General features: G+C 52.3%; 1 protein-coding gene across 1 annotated transcript in view; it reads left to right on the forward strand.

Annotated features, from left to right (window-relative positions):
* Nucleotides 1–15,678, forward strand: part of LOC135896203 (rab-like protein 6) — a 136,828-nt gene that overhangs the window by 51,525 nt on the left and 69,625 nt on the right. The window contains exon 7 of the mRNA XM_065424570.1: nt 14,194–14,297. Coding sequence (XP_065280642.1) covers nt 14,194–14,297 — 104 coding nt within the window. The remainder of the gene's footprint in view (nt 1–14,193; nt 14,298–15,678) is intronic.

The raw sequence follows: 15,678 nt of genomic DNA on the forward strand, positions 1-15,678 counted from the left end.
CGAGCTACGTCAGTACGAGCTCCAGCTGCTTTTGCTGTAATGCGACGAATAAGGTGAAGTGTTTCTGTCGAACTCTGTCTGGTTTTACGGAGCCAGTGTGCACCACTGCCAGAGTGGTGAATATCGAGACCCAGTATGCGGACCTCAGAAGCCTCAGGGATTCTCACTGCGCCGAGTCTAAATGTAAAGGGGTGCTGCGTAATTTTTGTGCGTCCTTTCTTGTTGACCACCACAACATAGCTTGATTTTTGGGTGGAAATGTCCAACCCTGCTTTCCGAGCATAGTTGTTCAGAACATCAAGGGCTTCTTGAAGCTGTTGAGTTTGTCTCGATATATCTTCATGCACGGACCACAAAGTGACGTCATCCGCATAGATTAAGAACCTCACGTCTGGAATCCGATGTAGTTGCCAGGCTAGAGGTATTAGAGCAACGTTGAAGAGAATAGGAGCCAAAGCTTAACCTTGTGGCACTCCTCTGTTCAATGTGAAGTATCTTTCTTGCCTTCCATCTACTCTAATCGCAAATGTGCGATTCTGAAGGAATGAGTAGATGAATCTTATCACCCGCGGTGGAAGTCCCAGGTCGATGAAGTTGGCTATAATGATTGCATGGTCTTTATTGCCATAAGCTTTCGTTATGTCTGTTGCTACTACCGTGCGCACAGCGTGACTGTGTGGGGAAACCTGTAAAACATCTTCTGATAAGATAGACAGTCCGTCTTCAGTTCCCAAGTAAGAACGGAATCCAATTTGAGTGTTCAAGCCACCAGGAAACACGTGTGGCCAGCATATTTTCAGCGAGCTTGCAGACAGTTGAGGTTAGTGAAATTGGGCGTAAAGATTGCAGGCTTTCCTGGTTTCGGAATCGTGACAACAATTGAATGCTTCCAATTGCCAGTGACGTGCAAAGGGCCATGATGGCCACATTTTATCACGTGACTTCTACAGATGACGAGCCTCATCATGAGCAGCGCCCACCTGGCCCTGAGTAGTTGGTCCGGGATTTTCCTCGACATCACCTGACATCAAAAGCATCAAGACCACAGACCAACAATCAATCACACAAGCAAATTGAGTAGCTGGGCATGGAAATATGTATTCACAAAAATCTGTTATCAGTTCGTAAGCATGTAGTTTTGTAATAATAACGAACCTGCAACAACAGTATTGCCGGTTTAGGCATGTTGTCTGTAGGCCTTCTGCTGCACCCTCTGAAGATGCCTCTGTTTCATTCGTCCTTTTGTAGCTGATCCACTGATGACGTTGCTCCAGTTGAAAGGTGACCCACCCACGTTGTGCGCACGGCATTTATGCCCTGATCCACGAAGGGAAGCAAAGCATCGGTACTGCTTATCAATGTTGATGTGCCGAAAATTCACTGCAAGATCTGCAAAAACAGTATTGCTGGTTTAGGCATGTTGTCTGTAGGCCTTTCGCCGTGCCCTCTCGCATGGCTTACATGAGGCCACAGCTCTCACATTGGTGTAGGCTGCATTATTGAATTTTATATCAGGCTTGTGCTGGATTGCATCATACTTCTAACTTCTGTCTAGGGTGCTGTCAACGACCAGCAGAAAGTGACCCTAGCTTTGACACTTCGATTGAGCAGCATCAGTGCCAGAAAAATACCGACGTTGGCTCAGGACAAATGGAGGTGGAAGCTGCACTGGGGCTTTTCAGGTACTCTTTCAGCAGCTATGGCCTTCGCTACATGAATATCATATGTGATGGTGACAGCCAAACATATCTTGCACTCTGCAAAGACGAGGTATATGGCTTTATACCCCTGAATAAGGAGGACTGCATAAATCATGTGCAGAAGAGAATGGGCACTGCTCTCGGCACACTGATGGCAAGAGCAAAGGAAAGGGAGCCATTGTGTGGAAAAGGTGGACTCGCACAGGACCTAATTAAAAAACTGACCAGCTACTACGGTTTAGCTTTGCACAGAAACACAGATGCCAGTGACGTGCAAAGGGCAATGATGGCCACATTTTATCGCGTGACTTCTACAGATGACGAGCCTCATCATGAGCAGCGCCCACCTGGCCCTGATAGTTGGGGCAGGCATCGGTCAGCAGAGGCCAAAATGGAGCCACTGCCTCCTCATAAGTACAAGCTGTCGAGACGAGTAGCAGCGGCATTGCTGCCTGTCTACCAACGCCTGTCTGACCCTCAACTGCTGGAGCGGTGTTTCCGATAGCAGCTCAGAGGTGACGACGACGACCTGTGCTGTGATTTGCAAGATAGCTTGGGCTGTTCACTTTATCCGCTGCTTCTTACCTTTCATTCTTATGGCTAAAACATAAGAGCAACTGTGGGGTTCTACCATCTCTTTCTGTCACGCCAGGCTTTCTGCAAGTTTGGTACAACAATGATGCAAATAAAATTTGTAATGTCAAAACTACTGGAGGTATCATAATTAAACTTTGTAATTAGTCATTCAGTGCACTTACCAATAAGCATACTAAATTTCATTGCTCTACTACAAAAAGTAATTTCACCTCTTTTTCCCCCTTAACGTACCGAAGCTTCACAGTGGGCTATGAGGGATGCTGTAGTGGAAGACTGAGTTCTGACAACCTGAGCTTTTTTTTTTAGTGTGCACCTAAATCTAAGTACACAAGTGCTTTTGCATTTTGCATTTTTGTCCCCATCAAAATGTGGCTGCCATGGCCGGGAATCGAACTTGTAACTTAGTGCTCAGCAGTAGAGCACCATTGTTACTGAGGCACCATAGCAGAAGTGGGTAGATACCACGTTAAGTTGCCAAGAGGCTGCTATTCAATTGATGAAAAACGGACAGGTATGGTGTGTCTTCAAAGAAACAGTTGCTAGCCTTTTTTTCTTATTTTGTCCTCATTCTGTATGTTTTTGTGGTAACAATACACTCAAGCTTCCATTAATTTGACCCCAACAGGAGGGCATGAGTCAGTGAAATTATCTGGCTGACTGAATGGAAAGGAAGGGTAATATAATGTCTGAACATTCTAACAAATTATTTGCCAAAATAATGTGTCGGTATGAGTTACCATTAAAGGGCTCCTAAACCACCCCTGACATTTTTTGACATATTTTAAATGAATGAGTCCATTGTGTACAGAGTATTGTGACAATCATCCTTCAGGAAAATGGCAGCTTCACTAAGATATCTTCGCGAAGAAACCATTGATGTAAAAAATGATGCAGGCTACTTTGACATCTAAAGAACATAGTGGCTGAGCAGAATGCTTGGAAACATGACAGAAAGGTCACATGTGCACAAGAACATGCACGCTTTCTTATGTGCTTAATGTAAGCTATGTTGTGTTTATCATAGGTTTGCGCAGGCAAAGTGTTAAAACAGTGATATTGCGACATGGTGTGGCACAGCAGGGGAACTGAAGAAGAAGAGAACGAGGTTCGTCTCTGCGTCGCGCGTCGACGCTTACGTTTCATAAAGTGCAAGCGCCTGGATCCTCATTCAGCTTCTATACTACAGCAGGGTGTACGCGACAATTTGGGGGAGCTTGCTGAGTACACTCAACTTATGCAGGAGACCCCACTGGGCAGCAAGAACCTTGCCCCACAATTGGAGTTGACTCCAGTCCACCGCACAAGCCGGTGAATCCGAGGCCTCGCCCCAGAATACGGAAACCTCCAGGAAAAAGTGATAACTGCGACCACTGCGACTTCCACGGAAAGGGTGACACCGACTTACGTAACGCTGCCGAACCCCCAAGTGCCGACGGCTTTTTGTGGCGACACGTTTGAAGACGTTGTGGGGGTTCCACTTTGCGTGCGGCTAGGGCTGAAGGCGAGCTCCGGATCTAGCCCCACGCAGTCGCTCCGTGGTACTCCCAACCCGTAGCGCGGGAATCGCGGCTACGCCGGGTTCGGACGAATAAGGCAAACAGCGGTGTCAACGGTAACAACGTTTATTGCTACTGGCAATAAAGAACACTGGCAGAGGGGTGTCCTCTCTGTAATAGTAATAAATAGGCTGGCCTCGTTGCCCGGGATAGTCAGGCAACGTGGTCACTCACGGGTTGCAGCAGGTACTCCAGTCCGGCAGGTTAGGGGTCCGGCCTCAGAGAGAGAGAGTCTCCCCCGGTCGCGCTGTTTTGTACCTTTTTACCTGGGCGAGGGGAATGTCCTCCTCGCCCGTAAGCTACCCGCCCGCGAGTGGGGGTGGAAGGGCGCGCGCGCGTCGCGAGAGCGATGGAGAATCGGGAGAGGGCACAGTGCGCCTCTCCCCGGTCTATGCCGGCGCTCGACGCGACGGCGCGGGGGAAGATGGGCGCGTGTGCTCCCCACATCCTCCTCCCCTTAAGAAGCCCCCCGTACGTTGATGCTGGCACCTAGGTACGCCCGAGGGGTTCGGGCGCCCGTTTGCTGGAGTTCCTGCCAAGGTTGGCGATCAAGGCAGCGTGGCACACGCCGGCTTTGAGCGTCGGGCTTGCGTTGCTGTAGGCCTCAGGTGGCAGATACTTGATGCCGACTCGAAGGTGTCCAGTCAGCGGCACTGCTCGGGCTTGCGAGGCGGATCGTAGTCGGGGCTCGAAGGCGGCTCTCCGTGCCGCGCCCCAGGTGTCGGCTGCACCAGCCGGGCGGTCGCTTGCTGGGCGCCAGGTAGTGGTTCGTGCGGCTGCAAGGCCAGCGTAGCGCTGCCGGTGCGTCAGTTGTACCCGCGAGTACTGCAGGCAGTTCGCACGGCCGTGTCTTGTTTCCTGCTTCAGAAAATTGGATTAGTCCACTGCACAGTACGAAATTGTGATAAGCAGCATGATTGGCCGGATCCGGGAACACCGTCAACGCCCGTTACGAAGGGAATGGTCGTCCGCATCATCGACTCACAGCACACCGCACTGGCCCTCGCAAGTCTTTAGTCAATGCACACACCGCATGCAAACACGTTGAATCGTTCACGCCACATTCCCGTCGTAGTCTGCGTGGTTGCTTGAAGACTGGAACGACGGCTCGACGTCAATACTCTGCGCTCTGCTGTCGCTAGACGTTCGCTTCCCGGCAGGAACTAACAAGGTGCCAGCACGGCCCGGACTTACGAATGGTCCTCGCAGTCATCGGGCTACGCAAATATAGCCGCCGGATCACTTCCGCCTGCTACGCAAGTTGTAGCGCGGCTGCGGGCTCGCCGTTCGGTTCTGGCTGCTCTCACTCACCGACCGCGGTTGAGGGAGGGTCTGATCTTCATCCCACTGCTCATCACGCGGCACGTAGCGTTTCAGGTCGCATACGTGTACCGGCCCGCCGATCGGCTTCCCTTTCATGCTCTCGAGCCGGTAAACAAGCGAGGAAACCTTCTCTCGTACTTGATACGGCCCGGTCCACTTCGGCGCCAGCGAGGCAGCGAACTGTTTGCTAGAATCGCTGAGAACGTGCTGGCGCCGAAGCACCAGATCGCCCACTTCGTAGCGGACGTTCCGATGCGAGCGGTCGTACTGCGCCTTCTGTTGCGCCCTAGCAGTGCGAAGATTACGGCGTGCTTTGCGTAAAGCCTCCGTCATCTTGTCACGTAGGTGCGTCGCGTATTCAGCTCGTGCTGCCGGCGCGACCGACATTCCGCTGCGATCCGCGAGAACTCTATCCATCGGATTCGGCAGCTCTCTCCCCAGGTTGAGAGAAGGCGCATACCCAGTCGAGCGGTTCACTGTCGATCGCAATGCAAACCCGATCTCTGGAAGGTAGGTATCCCAGTCCTTATGTCTTTCAGAGAACGCGACAAGCATGTGCTTAATGTTGCGATTGACCCGTTCAGTGGGGTTCGACTGAGCATGATAAGTTGTCGTTTTCTTGTGCTTAATGCCAAGTGCAGCGCACGAGTCGACGAAAACCTTCGCAGTGAAGTAGGACGCATTGTCCGTTATCAACTGCTCCGGATAGCCAAATCTGGTGAAAACCTCGATCAACTTATCCATGATCACTCGTGCCGTCAGTTTTCGCAAGGGAAAAAGTTCGACCCATTTACTGAAGTGATCTGTGACTACAAGCAAGAATTTGTTCCTGCTCGGTGTGGTGGGATACGGTCCCATGACGTCACACGCCGCGATTTGCCAGGGAGTCTGGCTGTCGATAGGCTGCATGAGGCCGGGCGGTCGTCCACCTCTGGGCTTCACGCTTTGGCACACATGACATGAGCGGGCGTAGCGCATCACGTCCCGTTTCATGCCTGGCCAGGTAGCGAGGCGACACAACTTAATGTAAGTCTTGGGGCCGCTCGCGTGCCCAGCGATACACGAGTCGTGAAAGTAGCGTAGCAGTGCTCCTCGCAACGCGCGCGGTATCACCACCTTAAACGCCTCACTTGTGTCGTCCTCGGTGGGAATATACCTCAGCAGGAGGCCGTCGGAATTCAGCAGATAAGAATCCAGCGCACTCACAGCATTACCAACTGATCCCGAGCGCTTAGCACCGACAGCAATACCAGCTGCCTCCATGTGTGCGGCGGCCGCGCCACCCTGCTCCCGGAGCTCGTCGAGCACTTTTCGACAAAACGGGTCCTTCTGCTGAGCCGCGAACAGCTCCTCTCTGCTGAAGACGACACCTGCGGAACCGACAACATCTACGTGGTTCACGCTCTCGCCCAGGATCGACGGTTGTTCCGCCTCCCTTACTTGGGCCTCTCCATCGCGTCGGACTGGCGCTCGCGAAAGTGCGTCAGCTGCGGCATTGCTTTTTCCTTTGCGGTAGCGCACGGTGAAGTCGTAACGCTGCAGCAGCAGTGCCCAACGCGCCAGGCGGCCACTCGGCTCGCTCAGGCGCCTCAACCAAGTGAGAGCCATGTGGTCAGTCTCAATCTTGAATGCCACTCCATCGACGTAATAGTCGAACTTTCGCAGAGCGAAAACTATCGCGAGGCACTCCTTCTCTGTCACCGAGTAGTTCCTTTCGGCCGGCGTCAACGAACGACTCGCGAACGCAACCGGTCGGAGAATGCCTCCGTGCTCCTGAAGCAAAATTGCCCCTAAGCCTAGGTCGCTTGCGTCTGTTTGAATCACAAACTCCCTATTCAAATCGGGCAGCTGCAATTCGGCCGTGTCAGCGAGCACCTTCGTGAGGCCCCGCAGTGCCGCCTCCTGCTCTTGTCCCCAAGTCCACCGTTCGTCTTTCCTCAAGAGCTTCGTCAAAGGCGCTTGCACTGCCGCGCAGTCTGGAATGAATTGGCGATAAAAGTTCACCAATCCCAGAAAGCGCCTTAGTTCGCCGATATCTTTCGGCGACGGGTACTTCAGTATAGCCTCGAGCTTATCCTTACTCGGCAGGATGCGGCCGTTGTCCAGCGTGAATCCCAACAGCGCTATTCTGCTCGCAGCTATCTGAGCTTTGTTCGGGTTCAGCGTGATACCCGCGGACCTCAGCTTGTCTAGGACGTCTCTCAAGTGGCGCAAGTGCTCCTCGAATGTTTTCGAATAAACCACTATGTCGTCCAGATATGCGAGGGCATGTTGCCACTTCGCGTCTCCTAGCACTCGGTCCATCAACCTTTGATAAGTAGCGGGAGCTCCGACCAAACCAAAAGACATTCTCTTAAATTGAAAGAGCCCCCGGTGACAAGTGAAAGCCGTTTTCTCTTTGTCACGCTCGTCCATTTCGACCTGAAAGTATCCACGACTAGCATCGAGCGTCGTAAAGTACTTCGCCCCGCCTAGGTTAGACACTAAAGAGGAAATGGAGGGTAGAGGGTACGCATCCTTCTTCGTAACCTCATTCAGCCTGCGGTAGTCTACACAAAGGCGATAGGTATCGTCTTTCTTCGGGACTAGAACTACCGGGAAGCCCCATGGGCTGTTCGACCTTTCCACCACGCCTGTGTCGATGAGTTCGTCTAAGGCGCTATCCAGTGCTTTCCGCTTAGTCAAGCTGATCGGCCGAGGATTACATTTCCATGGCGCAGCGTCACCCGTGTATATCCTGTGCCTGACTAGCGTAGTGCGGCCCGGACGGTCAGTGAAAATCGCGTCGTATTCGTACAACAGCGACGACAGTCGTGCCCGTTCTCTCTCCGGCATATCGACCTCTGACAAAAGCGGGTGCGTTACTCCTCGCAGAACAGTGGCGCACTGTTGTGCCACCGTGTCTCTCTCCTCGCCTGCGCCGATTACGGTTCGCTCGCTTGGCTGTGGCCGGGTGTGGCCCGCTCGCGCTGCGCCCGGAGACTGTCGTGTCTCCGCTGCCACGGGCGCTTTTGCGAAAAGCTTTAAAGCACCCGTTCCGTTCTCTCGGTAACCTCCGTTGCCGATGTCTATTACGATGCCCGACTTGACGAGAAAGTCTCGACCCAAAATAACAGGCACTGATAAACCCGGGAGGTGTACGAGGCGTTGTCGCCTGACGCGTTTCTCCCAACGGATCACTAACCTAGCTGCACCGCTGGATTGTGCTGTGCCGGAAGCAAGTCGGAAGGTGGTGCCATTATCTCTCAAGCGGATGTTGTTCTCGCGGAGATGATGCAACACCTCGTCACCAAATAACGAAGCGCTTGCTCCGGTATCCAGTAATGCAGCGAATTTCTTTCGGGCTATCGTTAGCTCGATGAACGGCGCCTGCGAGCCCGCAACACCTCCTACGCGACAAGCCGAAGGCGCAAGTAATTCGATACTGCCGGCTATGTTTGACATTGCCGCACGGGACCCAAGGTGGATCACCGGCGGCCTCGCCCGTTTCCCGAGCCGCGCGCTCGGCCTCGGCCCGGCGTGCGGCCGCAGTCTCGGGCGATGTGCCCTGGTCGGCCGCATTGGTAGCAGCGGCCGCTGAAGCCTCGGTGGCCTGGGCGGCCGTCGCTCCACTCCGGCCCGCCGTAGCCTCCTTGAACTGCGGTCGGCGTGTGCCGCTCCTCCAGTCTCGCATCGGCCTCTCGTTCCTGTCGCGGCGCGCTGAGTGCGGCATTAGTCGGTGCCGTTCTCAGCGCGTAGGCGTACGGGTCCAAAGCGCGGTCCGATAACTCCCAACTACGCTGGACCTGCTGCTCCGCGAACGATGCCGACGCGTCGACTCTAGACGAGTGGCAAGTGATCGCGCCGCCGTTCCACGCGCAGCGAGGCTCGAGTGACAGCGCCGCGGGTGGAGGCGGGCGGTATGCTCGCGCCGCGAGGATGTCCCCCTGGATGCGCTTCGCCTCGGCGGCGAGTTCGTCTAGGTCTGTAAACCTACATCCTCTGAAGTAGGCCGCGAAAGTGGGGTGTGCCTGCCGTGTGACACGCTCAACTTTCTCTGCATCGGTGGCGTGAGGGTTCGCGAGACGATAAAGTTCGTCCATCGCTCGAACATATTCCAGCAGGGACTCGTCCGGATGCTGAGTACGAAGCTCCAGCTCTCTCCTCAAACGCCACTCGTAATTGGCCGGAAGAAATTCTTCGCGGAAGTTCGCGCGGAACTCTTCTACTGTGCGGCATCGGTGTCCGGTCAGTCGGAACCATCGAGCCGCCTGGTCGGTCAGTGAAACCGGGATCACGCGCGCGAAAAGTTCGGCGTCTGAAAGCCCGGTTGCCTGCTGGTAATACAGTAGACGGTCGAGGTACTCACTCGCACTCGTGCGATCGTGGTACCCACTGTAGGTAGGCATGTCTACCTTAATCAGTGGTCGCTCGCTCTGCGACGAGGCCTGCATTGTGCCTTGCAGGGAGCCGGCTAAGCTCTGCATGATTTGCAACGCATTTTGCAGCATTGCCTCGCTAGACGGCAAACTCTCGCCCAAAGGGCCGGATGCCTCCGCCGTCGGGGTTGAGTTATCTAGTGGCACGTGTGCCTCTGTGTTCGCGTCGCGATGCGGCGAGGGGCCCGACGGGGTACGCCTCGTATTGGGATTACCCTCTGCCCACGTGGCATTCGCGCTAGCCTGAGTGTTCCGCGTGAAACACTCAAAACCAAAGCTGCTGGTATGTTCAGCAGCTGCCGCCCCGTTAGCAATAGGCTGCTGACTTTGCGTCGCTACATTCGACAACATGAACAAATCTGAGAGGTCAGACAAGCCAGCCGCCATTGTTCGCTGAAACGTGGGTAGTCCTAGCGCGAACACACACCAGAAGACGCGCCGTGTTGCCGAATTCGCCCCACGTTGGGCGCCAAATGTGGGGGTTCCACTTTGCGTGCGGCTAGGGCTGAAGGCGAGCTCCGGATCTAGCCCCACGCAGTCGCTCCGTGGTACTCCCAACCCGTAGCGCGGGAATCGCGGCTACGCCGGGTTCGGACGAATAAGGCAAACAGCGGTGTCAACGGTAACAACGTTTATTGCTACTGGCAATAAAGAACACTGGCAGAGGGGTGTCCTCTCTGTAATAGTAATAAATAGGCTGGCCTCGTTGCCCGGGATAGTCAGGCAACGTGGTCACTCACGGGTTGCAGCAGGTACTCCAGTCCGGCAGGTTAGGGGTCCGGCCTCAGAGAGAGAGAGTCTCCCCCGGTCGCGCTGTTTTGTACCTTTTTACCTGGGCGAGGGGAATGTCCTCCTCGCCCGTAAGCTACCCGCCCGCGAGTGGGGGTGGAAGGGCGCGCGCGCGTCGCGAGAGCGATGGAGAATCGGGAGAGGGCACAGTGCGCCTCTCCCCGGTCTATGCCGGCGCTCGACGCGACGGCGCGGGGGAAGATGGGCGCGTGTGCTCCCCACAACGTGGAAGACTGGCTGGCGGAGTTTGAGCACGTGGCTGCGTTTAACGAGCGGGACAACAATGCCAAACTCGGGAACGCCTACTTCAGCCTCCAGGTTGGTGCTCGCACGTGGTTTATGTACCGCAAAAGTGCCCTGTCATCCTGGCCTGAGTTGCAGTGCAAGCTACTGGAGACTTACTCCAGCCCCGATCGCCGAGAAAAAGTGGAGTGGGCCTTTCAGTCTTGTGTTCAAAAGCCCAACGAGAGCGTCACAATGTACGTGGAGGACATGTGCTGATCCGAGCATGTCAGAAGAGAAGGTGCATCATCTGATGAGAGGCTTAAAGGAACAGCTCTTTGGTGGTCTTGTTCGGAATACGCCCAAGACTGTTGCAGAGTTCCTCACCTAAGCCACCGTGATGGAGAAGACGCTTCAGCAACGGTCGAACATGTACAACCGACAAGTAAATGCCACCTGGACTCCCGATATGCCGGCAGGCTTTGGGTGCGATGTCGTCTTGCTTTGCGAGCTGATTCGCTCAGTGGTTCGCGACGAACTGCAGAAGCACCATGGTACGTTGCCACCTCCAGTCATCTCCCTTGCCAGCGTTGTACTCAACGAAGTACAGCAAGCACTGCAGGCACCTCTTTCCAGCAGTGAAGCACCACCTCTGCCAAGCGAGTCCCGGTGCAAGACTTACGCAGAAACATTACTGAGCCCTGCCCAAGTTTTCGCACCTACTTATGTTGTGTCGCCAGTCGTGTCGCAATTGGCGCAAGCCACTCCAACAACTCCGCTACTATACTTCGACGACCGCCAAACACCTGCAAGGACCTCAGAGGTTTGGCGAGCACCCGATTGACGACCGCTGTGCTACCACAGCGGCGAAGCTGGTCATGTGTGTCGGGAGTGCCCCTACTGACGACTCGGACTGAGGGGTTTTTCTATCGATTCGCCTCGACCTAGGTTCGGCCAAAGGCCTCCCAACATTCCTCGAACAAAAAGCATATTTAGCGCCAGCAAACAAGGACGGAAGAGAGACCACACCACAATGCGCTAACGTCAACAACTTGATTTTCAGGAAATACACCTATATAACCCATGCACAGTGGCGCCACCTCATCCAAATCTTAACCATCCAAAAAGGCTGTCTCCTTATCTAACAAGTCGATTGAAGGGGCACTAACTAACACACGCATCACTATTCTGCCTGATAGCCTGAGCCTCGACAATCTCTCGCACGTCTTTATATTTGTGCTTTGCAAGAACGTGGCAGGATCCATACACCGGCGCACAGCCGCATTCCTGACAGTGGGTTGACAGATGACCGTATTGCTTATTTTTCACATTTAGGCTACGTTCCCGTAATCGGTCATTAAGACATCTTCCTGTCTGTCCGCTGTATTTTTTCCCACAGGACAGCGGAAGCTCATATACAACAGCTTCTACGCAACCCACTGGCGCTTCTCGATGGTTCGTAGAGCATCCGGCACCTGGCTTACGGTACGGGTCCGTTAATCGACATATTTTTGCCAGCTTTTCTGGTGCTGAAAAGATCACTTTTGTGCCCACCCAGCTAGCCATTTTCTTACGATTATGAGCCGGTTCTATGCAGGTAGGGCACTATTGCTACCTTCCTTCTGCGTTCCGTCCGTTGATTTGCCGCATCGCGAATTGTGCTATCTGACCTGCACCTTTTTAGCAGCCCCTCTATGACTGAAACTTGCACTGATTCCGGAAACCCTGCTGCTGATAACCTTCCCGACTGATCCATAAGACTTGTATAGATGTTATGGTGGCAAGACTTCTTTAAAGCATTTCCAAAGCATAAGTTGGCAATGCTCCTCTTGACGAGCTTCGAGTGGGCTGACCGATACGATAACAGGGGCTTATTATTATTAGCTCTAGGTTTATATTCCCAACACGTGTGCCGTTCCATGAACTCTGTACCGTTCCATGAGCTTTGTTCGCCTGTCATGACAAGCCTCCGTCTGGCCATTTGGGTTTTACGCAAACGCTTGATAGAGTGCGCAAATCCTACTTCTGGCCGAAACTTGTTGAGTGTGTTAAGTGGTACGTCCAAGCCTGCCATGAATGCCAGTGCCGAAAGTCGCCAGCTGTGAAGCCTGCGGGATTGCTGAATCCGATTGACCCACCTGGCAAACCTTTCGACCAGGTTGGCAGGGATCTTCTGGGCTCATTTCCGCTGTCATCTTTTGGCAACAGGTGGATAATCGTCGCCACAAACTATTTAACGCAATATGCTGAGACAAAGGCGCTGCCTCGAGGCACAGCTTCCGAGGTGGCCCAGTTTTTCATTGAGAGCATCGTCCTACGGCATGATGCCCCATCGCATGTCATCACAGGCTGAGGCATAGCCTTTACAGCACAGCTCATTGAAAACATTTTTAAACTCAGCTGCACGGCCCATCGAAGGACAACTGCCTATCATCTGCAGATAAATGGCTTAACCGAACGACTGAACAAAACGATGACTGACATGCTGTCTATGTACGTAGACGTACAGCTCAAGACGTGGGACGAGATACTCCCTTACGTAACATTTGCCTATAACACTGCTATGCAAGAAACAACATGCTTCATGCCGTTTTACCTTGTTTACGGCCGTGACGTGCAGACTATGTTAGAAGCAATGCTGCCGTGCGACAACATCAATCATCTCGACCTCGCCCAAGATGCCGAACTTTTCGTGCAACGCACGGAAGAAGCCCGTCAGCTTGCCCGAGTGCACATACAGAAACAATAGAGCATCGATGCACACCATTACAATCTCCGCCATTGACAAGTCGAGTTTCAACCTGGTGGTCAAGTTTTGGTCTGGACTCCCGTGCACCCAAAAGGACTTTCCGAGAAGCTTTTGAGTTGCTACTTCGGACCTTACAGTGTTGCAGTGAATTAGCGATGTGAATTGTGAAGTCCTTCCTGGCGGAAGCCAGCCTCCCCAACGTCGACAACCGCAATCTGAGATTGTGCACGTTGTGCGGTTGAAACCGTACTATAGCTCCTAATATTCAACGTTTTCAGCCGCTTAGGTTAGTTTTTGTTGTTGCTCATCCCTCAGTGCTTGTGACTATATCGCACACCACAGTGATGGTGACTATAGCCTATGTGTTCATCCTAGGCCATCTCGGCACTCTCGCGTCAAGCCTATGTGTTTTTTTGTGTTTTTTTGAAGAGGGGGTAATGTCGCATGGTGTGGCACAGCAAGGGGACTGAAGAAGAAGAGAACGAGGTTCGTCTCGGTATCGTATGTCGACGCTTACGTTTCGTAAAGTGCAAACGCCTGGATCCTCATTCAGTGTGTATACTACAGCAGGGTATACGTGACAGTATTATGTGGTTTTCATAGCTTTTTTCTTGACGCGAGGCAGTGGGAAGCCACTAAGTTGTCTTTCAGATGTGTTCCATGACATGATCTCAAAGTTGTGTTCGTACCTGTCAACATAGACAGTCTCCAATGCTGGTCAGAATTGAAATGCACCCATAATTCCTGAAGCTTGGAAATGTCTCTGGTGGTCTTAGTCTGTAGCACTGTTGCCTTGCTGGTTATGCTGATTGACCCCTGCCTATCCATTATTTGTGCAGCGGGAGAGCTTGCTGCTGCAGCTGGAGCGCAACAGTCAGGAGACAAACGCGACCAACGATGAACTGGACATGCTGCAGGAATCTGAGGAGCAGAACTATGAGTTGTAAGTGCTCGATGTGTTTAGCATCTCACATTGGCGCATCAGTTGCATTGGTGATGTGGAATTTGTATGCATGCCGGGCACTTGGTATGCAAATAAGGTGGTCACACTTCCTTTTCATTTACCTAGGTTTTTAAACATGGGCATGCTTTATAAAAGCCACACAGCACATATAAATATCCACAGCGCTATGGGCAGTCACCGACCAATTTTCTAGACCTCGCGGGAACCGAGAAATAGTCCGAAAAATCGAACAGTCTGAAAAACTTGTTCACTAAAAAAAAAAGAAAAAAAAATTTTTAGGTTTAGAGCAGCTTAAATATATTTCTTATAATGCCCTGCCTCATACTATGTGGGATGGCGATCGGATTTGATCAGGTTTTCTCAGATTTGAGCGTAAGTGATGTCGTCTCCGTATACATTCGACAAGAGCTTCACTGTGTTGGCAGAGATCGCCATGGAGATTGAAATGAGCAATGTTTCTTTGCGCCACTTGACTCTCGTGAAGGCACAGGAGGTTGCGCCGAGCATACAAATGCGCAGCTGCACAAACATGTCACATCGTCTCCAAGGCACACTTGCTTTGTAGACACACCACGTGCAGGAGGGATTCAGTACCAAGTGATTATAGCGATAGTGCTGACGGAAAAAAATGAAGAAAAAAAAAGGCATCTCCTGGAGCATATTGTCAGCCAAGGAAGAGTGGGCATGGCCTCCAAGACCAGAGCATGGTGCACGCTCTATTGATAGCGTGCGCCTCCCAATGTTGGAGGCTATAAAGCGGGCCACTGGAAGCTAACAAGCCTGGCCAAGCCAGCAGAATAACCAACATGGCAGCCTCCAGAATTAGGTAGTGTGGCTCAAAACATAGGGTTTAGTCCGGAAAACCAAACTTTGGGGCCTAAATTCGTCCAAAAAATCGGTCGAGCAAATGCATTAGCTCTATGGGAACACTGATGGTGCATATATTGAGTCCAGAATATCCATCAAGTCTGAATTATTGTAGTCCAAGAAATCCATTGGCGACTGTATATACATTTTTTTAGAAATGCAAGTAAGCTAAGCTGCAGAATAGTGAAGATATTTAATAAAGACATATCTAGTTAACTGCTAGAACACTGTAACTGTGATGCAAAAAAAACAGCAATGCATTACTTTCCATGACTGTCCCATTGTTGCACATTTGGTTGGCACATCATGTGTATTGTTGCTGCCATGTTTTAAAACTCTTATAGCGAAATCTCTATTGGGACCATTTGTCATGTCCACAGAAATGTGTTGTTGACTGAGTGTAGGTTGTTATGTGTCCTACTTGAAGTACAACAATTTTTTTTATGCAAGCGGAGATATTTTCAGGACAGCTGCACAATTTTAATCTGTCCTG

This window comes from Dermacentor albipictus, unplaced genomic scaffold (genome assembly GCF_038994185.2).
Source record: "Dermacentor albipictus isolate Rhodes 1998 colony unplaced genomic scaffold, USDA_Dalb.pri_finalv2 scaffold_17, whole genome shotgun sequence".
Classification (NCBI taxonomy): domain Eukaryota; kingdom Metazoa; phylum Arthropoda; class Arachnida; order Ixodida; family Ixodidae; genus Dermacentor; species Dermacentor albipictus.